Genomic DNA, 9,908 nt, shown 5'->3' with positions numbered 1-9,908 from the left:
ACAAACCAACACATTGGCTGCTGGGCTCTTGTGTGTGTCAGTGGGCTCCTTCCTCCCTGAGCTCTCCCACCTGCCAGCCTGGTACTGGAATGGGAGCAGCATGGGATGGGGACAGGACAGGCTCCCCGTGCCTTCCACAAAGAGGTGGCTGAAGGGGGTGCCTTTTGCTGGAAACAGGATTTGGGGGCTGGAAAAAAGCAAGAGCTTAGAAAGAGGAAGATAGGAGGGCTGTAGAGAAGCTGTCCAAGGCTGTGGGCACTTGTGGTGGTGGTGCTTCTTTAGAGTTTTGGATTCTGAGCCTGTCTGCTCCAGTGCCTTTCCTTCCCCAGGGTATTTTGAAATTGCATCCCTGGATTCGAGGCTCCTCCCTCTTCATACAGAAGCAGACAGAGCTTGGAAGCTGCTATTCAAAATGATTGTTAGTGGAAAAGGGAGATGGTGGGAGAGCTGAAAGCTCTGGAAGAGACAGTTTTAGGTGAATCACATCCAGCAAATCCTCCTGGGGGAATGCTGTCAGAGAACAGGAACACCAGCATGCAATGGCAGCGTTTGGCTTGCTGGGAGCTGGATGTGGGCAGGACATGCTGGTGCTGGTGAGAGCTTGGGGAGGGATCTCACTGAGCTGCTGCTGCGCAGCCCCTGCGGCTCCAGCCGGTGAAACCGGGTCAGACCCGCTCCTGGGAATGGGCTGTGAATTCCCTGCAGGAGAGGCAGTTGCTGGTGAGTCATGGCCCAGGCTGTGATGGGAAATGGATAATACAGATAATGAGTGATGTTTTTTTCCAGCGTGATGCCTTTTTTCACACAACAGGACCCCGAGGACGCTCTGACCTCGTGGGGCAGCTGAAAGCTGGATTTTGTCTGCGTTCCAGGTGGCCAAACTCTGCATTCCTGCGGTTGTAAGCACAGTAGGTTCTCCTTCCCAGGGTATGCCTTGCACCCCTGGACTTGGTGTGCTCACTCTGTTGAGGCGAGAAGGGGCTGTGACAGCAAGGAGTGAAAAAGGGACAGCTCTTGTCATGATAGGAAACCAGTAGAAGTTTGAAAACACCAGTGAAAGCCTTGTCCTGTTCATCCCTGGGCATGGACACACAGGTGGGGAGCTTCCCTGAAGGATGGAAACTTGCACCAGAGCTGTGCCTCTGGCAGCCCTCTGCTTGTGCTCAGCACGAGGCCGGTAGTGCCTTCTGAGGGTGTTGCGGTGCTGTGCTGGTGGACTCTGCTCTGCCTGGAGCTGTCCTGATATGACTCAACCCTTATTTCAGTGCTCCTGTTTCAACTTGCTGTTGAGTGTCCCATTGCTCTGCTTCCCAGAAAATGCTGGGGTTGAGCCTCACTTGTGCCCCTTCAACCTCTGCAGTTGCTGCCTGAGCACAAGAGGCAAAGGCAGAGAGGAGAGTGCTTGCAGACCTCCCCTGCCCAAACTGTGCCATGGTGGGAGACATCTCAGCCTGTCCATTCCCGAGGTTGTCCTTCCTGCCAGCCCTGGCCAACCCAAGGCAGCAGCAAGGCTGTACTTGAAGCTGACCTGAGTTTGTTACCCAGCCCTGTTGCAGCCTGTAGGATTTGTTGGTCCTTCCCATGGTGGGTAAATGCAGATCTTGCTCTGCTATGGCTTTTTCTTTGTGATCTGAAGCTGCTGCATTCAATCAGGTATGGAAGGAGCAGACAGCTCCTGCTTCAGAGTGATGGTGGTGCCTTAGACATGGGAATGGCACTGCTCTCACCAGGGTCCCTCAGCAGAGATCTCTGTGTGACAGGAGCCTGCAAATCAGGGCAGGGGGGTGGCCCTGGGAAGGGAAGAGGCACTGCTTGGCCCCCTGTCCCCTACACATACTTTGTGTTGTGCTGGGGAGGTGGTGCCTTACTGTGGGTTTGGGGGCTCAGCCCAAGCCTGTAGGCACCTTAGAGGCTCTGAAAATGGCCCAGGGGATGAGAGCTTGGTGTGGATGTGGGGTAGAGAAGACCCTCTTTGGAGCACCTGCTGAACTGTCTGCTCCAAGACTGCTTTGGGGGGATGCAAGTGCTGTGTCTTGTGCACTTCTGCATCTGAGATAGGGGAATAAATCCCTGCTTCAGCATTTGCTGTGTGCACAGGGCGTTCCTCTTGCACCCTGTGCTGCAGCAGAGACCTCCTGGGGCAGGGCAAGGATGATGATGCAGCCTGGGGCTCCAAGGACATCAATGCTGGCCTTCCATGGCTGGCCCTGGGCTGCTCTAAAATATACAGCAGAAATACTTTGAGGGAGGAGGGAGAATTTTTTTCCCTGCTTTTTTTTCCCCTTAAATCCAAAGTGAAATGCCCTTGCAGCACCATGTGCCTCCAGCAGATCCTGGGGAAACTGGTCCAGCCAGCACCAGTCTGGGCAGGGAGGGCAATGCCAGTGCCGGGTGCTGTGCCTGGCAAGCAAGGGTTCCACTGGGATAGGAACTGGGAATAAACAGCCACATCTGTCTGTGTGTGGGCCTGTGGGTTCCCCGGGACCACTGGCATAGGACGAGCCATTGGTTTTATAATCCAAATGTCCCCTTTTAATTTTTTCCCCTCTCCCTTCCTATTAAAGTGGCCTGGGAAGCTGTGACACTGCACAGCCTGGGCCCCTGCCAAGGAGCCCTGGGGCTTGTGTTCCTGCTCACGCTGCCAGGCTCTGGCTGCCTCACTGCTCTGTGAACTCCCATTTGCCTTTCTTGGCTGGAAAAAGGATTAAGTTAGCAGGACAGGAAAATTAATTAGCTGCCATTTTAAAGATGTAGCTTTCATTGCAGTCTGAAGTGTTTTGAAATGACATTGTGTCACTGAGACCAACCTGGGGCTGATTAAAAGGCTTTTACCTGCTGGAATATCAGATTTATTTCTGCTGGGGTTCTGCCCCTGGTGATTACGACTTCAAGGTGAACCTCAAGGCCAAATCCAAGGAGTGTTTTGCCTTTGCTGTTAGTGCTGGCTGTGGAAAGCTGGTACCAAAGTTTCTTCTGCTTGTTTAACATTCAAAATAGCCTTGCTTTGCCCTTCCCTTCTGCAGGCAGGCTGCCAGCTCGGCACAGGACTGGCTGGAACAGCAGGGAACTGCAGAGTGAGCTGCATCTTCCCTGCCTCGCTGGGGGCTTCCCACGGGGAGCTTGGGGGCAGCACTGTGGCCCCAGATGCTGCAGGATGAATAAAATTGCTCCCTTTTGGTGCAGGTGACCCCAAAAGGGAGCAGAAATGGTGCCACCCGTGGTGGGAAGGGGGGGCTGTGTCCAGGTAGAGGATGTCCCCACAGCTGATGTCCTCATTTAAGGTGTCTGAGACGGACAAGGACAGCTCTGCTGCAGTGTGGTGAAGGGCGAGGGAACCAGGAGCATGGGAAGTGAGTGACAAGGAAGCCAAAAAGAGAAAGTAACCATCGTTCCCTGCTTTCTTCTCCGGGGGGGGGGCTGTGTGGGTGCTCCAGAGCAGTGGAAAAGGGGCAGTAGCCAGTAGTTTTCCAGACAAAAGCATTGACCCCTCTCTGGGCAGCAGTGGGGAGAGGGCACACCCTTTGCCCAGGCATGGCGAGGTCCCGGGGAGCAGCAATGGCTCTGCTGACATGCAGAGGGGCCACGTGAAACTCCTCCTCAGCTGTCAGATGTGTGACCAGGAATGATCTCCACACACAGTGCTGCAGTTCAGCCCTCACTGACTCTCCAGGAAAAGAGCTTTCTGCCAGCTGCACTTCCAGCCTGGCCTCTCCCATGGAAGGGGCAGTGCCAGTAGCAAATCCCTGATGCAAACCGTGGTCCTTGTCCCTTCACCTGTGAGGAGGGTCTGAATAGCTCCTGCCTTCCTTAGCTTTAAACAAAAATTCCCTACTGAGATCTCACTGGAAGAGTAGAAAAACCCAGCAAAATTAATGCAGATTAAACCTGCTACTTCAGCAGCAAATGGAAATTACCAGCACATTTTTTTTTAGTATATAATGTAGTAGAAATATCATGGCCTATAGCCAAAGCCATCACCTGATGACTGTAAATGTGCACTGGGCGAGGCTGGAAACTTTGTTCCAATCCAAGAAGCTCTTGGCTCAACTCTTGCTTTGCTTTTGAAGAAAAGAAGCCCTTCTGTGAAGAACCACACATTGCAAGGTAAGCACGAGGTGGCTTTGGGAGCTGATTGTTGGTGTTTTACACCCTCATATTCCATGCTGGGTGTAGAGAGCTGTAGCAGTGGGGAAAGCAGATGAAAGGTGTCTGCTGCTCTCTCTGGTGCAATCCTGGTGGATGCTGTTGTTAAGCAAACTCCTCTAGTTCTTTGGTAACTTTTCAACCCCACTCCCAACAGAAAAGCAGAGCAGGGAGTGAAAAGTGATCTTGCTCAAGTCCAAGATTTTAACTATCACCAGCCCTCTGAGCAGCCCAAGAGTTTCCCCCAGCGACTGTTGCAACACCAGACCCTGCAGAAGCCCTGTGGGCTGGCAGGGGATTAGCACATGGCAGAAAAGCCTTTACTGTGGCTAAACTGAAGACAGAAAATATGTCAGCTCTGCCAGATAGGATGATGAGGAGCCACAAAGGCAGGCAGATCCCCAGGCTGGTAGCATTTCCCTCCAAAATGTTTTACTCAGCTACTTGCAGCTATTTTGATCCCCTCTACTGATCTTATCTCCCAGTAATGAACACCAGGCCAGGCAGTACTTTCACACAGAGCTGCTGTAATTAAGGCAATCACTTCATGTCAGTGGTAGGCAGTCCCTTTTAAACAGTCAAGTCACCAGGGATTTGCTGCTTCAGGCTCCAGGATGGTCAGAAATAAACAAATAAACACTTTAAGGATATCAATTTTTATTTGACATTGTGAGATCAATAAGAAAAAATAATTTGTACAGCTTTGTGATATAACCATTGCTGCTGCAGAGTAAGGCTACTCATCGTTAGCAGGGCCCTGATGCAGCACAGGGTGTTCCAGCAGGACCTGCTCCGAGCAGCAGGTGATGTTCTCCATCCCCCTGACCCACAGGAGCACCTCGGCCTTGGGCAGGTCCTCATAGCCTCACAGCAGCACAAACGGGGCTTCTTGGATGTTCTGGGTGAACAGCTCTGCTCTAAGAACTTCTGCAAACCCTCACTGCCAACCACGGCTGCAGGACCATCTGGTACAGTGGTTACCATGCTGTGCTTCTCCCTCCCTCTGCTAAGTCTGTCTGTCCTCTGCCTCACAAGGTCACCTGGCCACTGTTCAGCTCTTCCCTCCATGCAGCACTGCTGCACAGCAGCCCTGCTCCCCAAGGAAAGAGCTCTGTCCACAATGGAGAAATGACCTGACACTATTTCTGATGCCTTTGGTGAGGGCAGTTGGCAAGAGCTGATTTGTGACACCAGCAAGGGGGGAACCAGGACACTTTGGGGAATAATCCTGCAGCTCTGATGCTTTCAGCTGGCAGAGTAACCCTTTCCAACCAAACCCAGATGCTTAAGAGTGATTGTAGAGCAGCAGCTATGGGTAATTGCTTGAGCACTGGGGCACCCACTCCATAGGATGGGAAAAGCTAGAAAAAGAGGCTTCGGTTTACACAGTATTTTTGCAAAGCTTTTTGCCTTTGACAGTTCTTAACAGCTTAAAAAAACCCCAAAACAAACACAACCCAACAGATGCCAGGACAAAAGGCTGAGTTTCCACTGTGGCAATGAGACATCCTCAAACCAGGAAAAATTCTTGTTGGCCCCACCAGTATCTCAACCCACCCTACCTTTGCTACATCAGGGAGGCAAAATGCCAGACCAAGAGACTTGAGCACTGATTCAGCCCCTGAGGGGAGATGAGAATTTAGATATGAGTTAGAGTTAAGGACTGTATAATCTGTTCTAATACATGAAATCAAGACAGTAATCTTAAATCAATGAAGGGCTCAGCTGGAGAAATCAAATGAAAGGCTCTGTTGGCAGAAAAGGGGGAGTTGTCCCAGGACCTGGACTAGTGCCAGCAAACAGAGCAAGCTGCTGGACCCCTGACAGAAGGGACAGCTCCTACTGATAGTCAGAGAAGATGACTTGGAGCTTGTACCTGGTGCCAGCACAGTGTTCAGAGTGTTCACAATGTTCAACATTCCCACGTACACAACCGGAGAACACGGATACAGTGGGTGAGCACTGAGTGTGGGGGATTATCTGTGTGAGCCGCCACCCCACACAGGCACCAATGCCCAGCCACAGCCCAGGCACCCCAGGGCAACATCAGACACTTACAAGAAACAAGGGAGGGCAACAAGGAAATTATGTGATAATGAAAAAACAGGGGGGAAAAACCAAACCGTTCTCAGCATTGTAAAAATAATAACCAAAAGCACCCTTTCTGACTTCCCCTGCCACACCGTGCAGGCCTCCCACAGGCATTCCAGGAGAGGAGATGCTGCCCCTTTTCCTGCTGTTCAGTGATGCAGTGCACACAGCATTCCCAAGGGGCTCCACAGACTGTAGTGCAAGCAAACCGAGAAAATAAATACACTCAAACATTCCCTCCTGTCAAAGGACATCAACTGCAGGAAAAAAACTAGCTTGCTTTTTGTTTTAACTGAAGTTAAGTCAGCTGCAACTCGTTTTAATATCTGAAACTTTGAAGATGTGTTTCACAGCATAACTGTAGAATTTACACTGCATTGCCAATCCATAATTCGGTCATTCTCATTAACAGTGTACAAAGAAGGTCATTAGTTTATATATATATATATATATATGTATATATATATACTTTATAAAGTCTGGAAGATCAATATAAATACTGCTCCAGAAATTAAAAAAGTGTTTACATCCCCGACTTGAATATTACATCTCAGTGTCCTGGTTGTTGGTGTGATCTGTAAAAGTCTTAGCGGCGCAGAGGTTCAAGTTTTCGAAATTTCAGTGCTGAGCTGGATGACAAAGCATCTTGGTTTGAAGAAGAATTCACTGTGTCTGGGGACTGGAACAATACTCTACCACGATGATTAAATACATAAAAAGATGGATGGTTCCTTAATGTGTCAAATGTCCTTCAAAATAAATGTAAAAAGCCAAGGTTAATACTCTTTTACAGCAGGGAGTTTAGAAGAGTCGGTCTGGGGTATATTGACTTTAGACACAGAAATGCAAGTTATCAACCCAAAACTCTTGCTCACTTTATCAGTTTCCTAAACTAAATCACAAAGGAAATACAAAGCCAATTGTGAAAAATACCACAGGACGTGCACCCCACTGACCTGCCCTTCCCTTCCTCGAGCTCAGGGGCAGCCTGTGGAGTGCTCTGTGCACACATCCTGTGCCAGCCTCAGTTCAGCTCTCACCTGTGTTAACACCTTGCCAGCTTTCCATCCCTCTGGGTGCCTCAAGCTACAGGCTTTAGGTGAACCTCTGAAATACAACTCTGTCAACTTGGCTGCTTTCCACTTTTCCCAGTTTTTGGAAATGGCCAGAGGAGCCACATCTGCCCATCCAATTTTGTATCCTTTGCAAAATCTCTTATCCTCTCCAAGTCTTTCAGATACTCTGCCTTGAATAGTTCAGTGTAAGATTCCAGTAACTCAAGGCTCTGTGAAGCAGCAAATACAAGCAGAGGCTGAGCCAGGCCCTGTGAGACCATGTCACAACAGCAGCTTGTGATTCCTGAGCTCTGCTTCCCACTTGCACATTTCACTCTTATACCAACTCTGCAGAGCAGGTTTTTGGATGAGGAAAAGCACAAAGTTAATTTAATTTGCTCCTGTTATCCAACTCTCTCCCTGCTGGCTTTCCCAGCTGTTCCCCTCAGTGATCCTGTCTATGCATTTAGAAACTGAGCTAAACCCAAGTGATGTGCAGATTGCACAGTGAGTAGCAGATACTGGTGTCTATGAAAAGAAGAAACAAAACATACTTATTTTTTAGTTCTGAAGTGGCATCCATGTCTTTAAACTCTCCCGCAATATGTGCTATCCCATAGCAGGTGACTGCAAAGGCCAGCAGAGTCTGCAGGACTATCTGCAACAGAGAAGCAAGAGCAACACAACATCACTCAGTGTTCTTCATGTTCACCAAAAAACCTCAGCTCCGACAGCTCTCACAGAGTCTCCTGTGCTCTGCACCCCGTGACAGCACAGGCAGGGCTGGGCAATGCAGCAGTGGGGAAACTGAGGCACAGGGGGATTAAATACCCCCCTATTAGCAAAGCAAAGTGCTGGCAGAGCTCCAGCTGCCCCAGCTTGGGTCTGTGTTGCACCAGCTGAATCCATCCCTGGGGCTCCTCAGCAACGTCCTGAGACCAAGCGCTGTGTTCCTGTGCACTTCAGGATCCAAACTCCCCCAGGAACACACCAGCTGCCAGCACAGCCCATGCAGCCCCTGCCAGGCTGCCCCTGACCTCCCTGCCCTGCTGATTAACCAGAAAGGGAAGAGACAACTGGAGTTTAAAAACCAACCAACCAAAGTAACTAAAAAACCCCTTCCTGAAGCAGGTTGTGCTGGGATCAGATGGTCACAGTGGATACACTCGAGCCAGAGGGAGGAGGATGTTTATGCTGCAAAGGAGGAGGTGGGTGCAAAAGCTCCCTGAGCTACATTCAGGGAGTCCTGGACAAGGTGCCCCAGGGTAATGCTGAAGGAGAGGGAGGTTTGGACCTTGGGTTTGTTCTCTCTGTCAGGTATAACACACCCAGGAAGCTGGGATAGAAAATGTGGTTCTTTTTGACAGAGAGAGTTTGAATGAAAGTGAAATTTAAACACTTCACCTTTGCCTATCATGTTAAAAAATAGCCCTTGAGAGAGACTAAACCATCCCCATAGTCACACCTTGCAAACACTGTAAAAACTTACATCTATGGGCAACGTTTCATCTTCCTTCTCTGTCAACCTCATGTAGGAACGATCTACAAAACAGAAACACGCATCGACCCGCTGTACAAGGAAAGCGCTCGGCAACACAAACCGCGCCCCAGGACCGGCCGCAGCTCTGGGACACGTGTCAGCCCCGACCCGGGTTGCTCCCGGCCCCGCTGTGTCCCCGCTGCTGCCGAGCGCGGCCGGCCCCGATCGGACCGGCCGGGAGCGGGGCGGGCGGTGGGGCCGGGCGGCAGCGGGACGGGGCCCGGCGCTCCCCCTGCCCTCCCTCCCTGGTGCTGCTGCGATCCCCGCGCTGTGCCCGGCCCCGTTCTGCCCGCGGCCCGTCCCGCAAGGGCAGGGCCAGCCGCGCCCCGCGGCGCTGAGGATGGTGATGGTGCCGCTGCTGGTGCTGCCGGCCCGGCCCGGCCCCCACCCCGGGAGCTCCCCGGCGGCGGTGCCGGCGCCCCGGCTGCCCCCCGCGGTGACTCACGCTGTGCCGCCGAGAAGGCCGCGTGTGCGAGCGCGAACAGGCCGAGCCCCACCAGCCCCTTCCACACCGACCCCGCCGCCATCGCCACCCGCCGCCAGCGCGCCCCCGGCGCGCCCCGATGGCGTCACGGGGGGCGGGGTCAGGCCGCGCCAGGAGGGCGGACCCGCCAGAGGGGCGTGGCTTGCACAGAAAGGGGCGTGGCCATCGCGCCCCTTTCCCACGCGGGGCCATTGATAAATCCGAGGGGTCCGGAAGGAGCCGGGATGGGCCCGGGAGCCGGGATGGGCCCGGGGGAATGGCGCAGGGAGAAGGGCACTGTAGGGATCCCTCCCGGCCCAAAGCACAGCGCGGGGCCGCGGGGGTCTGGGGTAATTCCCCGTAATTTCCACGTGTTTAACCTCAAAGCTTGAGGGAGCGGTGCAAGAAAAAACGGTGCAAGGGATGCTCAGCACGAGCAGGGCGATACCCCCGGCCGAGGCAGGCTTGGGGCAAAGCAAGGAAGCCCGAGGGTCCCACGCCTCCTGGGTCCTCCATACCCCCAGGGCACAAGGATACGAGGCACAAAAGCAACTCTTTGAGGGCGTTTCCTGGAAATCACCTTTAACCTGATCACTGTGGCATTTATTGCTGCCCT

At 52.3% G+C, this 9,908-nt stretch overlaps 1 protein-coding gene across 1 annotated transcript; it reads right to left on the bottom strand.

The window, feature by feature from the left end:
• Positions 1-4,789: 4,789 nt before the first annotated feature.
• On the bottom strand, positions 4,790-9,395 carry MMGT1 (membrane magnesium transporter 1). The gene is made up of 4 exons (XM_071569127.1): positions 9,275-9,395; positions 8,779-8,831; positions 7,844-7,947; positions 4,790-6,983 (listed from the first exon to the last, which is right to left on the bottom strand). The coding sequence occupies exons 1-4, from the start codon at positions 9,354-9,356 to the stop codon at positions 6,821-6,823; spliced, it is 402 nt and encodes a 133-aa protein (XP_071425228.1). The 5' UTR covers positions 9,357-9,395; the 3' UTR covers positions 4,790-6,820.
• Positions 9,396-9,908: the final 513 nt, after the last annotated feature.

Source organism: Pithys albifrons, chromosome 14 (genome assembly GCF_047495875.1).
Source record: "Pithys albifrons albifrons isolate INPA30051 chromosome 14, PitAlb_v1, whole genome shotgun sequence".
In the NCBI taxonomy this organism is placed as follows: Eukaryota; Metazoa; Chordata; class Aves; order Passeriformes; family Thamnophilidae; genus Pithys; species Pithys albifrons.
The sequence above is the reverse complement of the archived record's forward strand: the minus strand, read 5'-3'. Positions and strand labels throughout refer to the sequence as shown.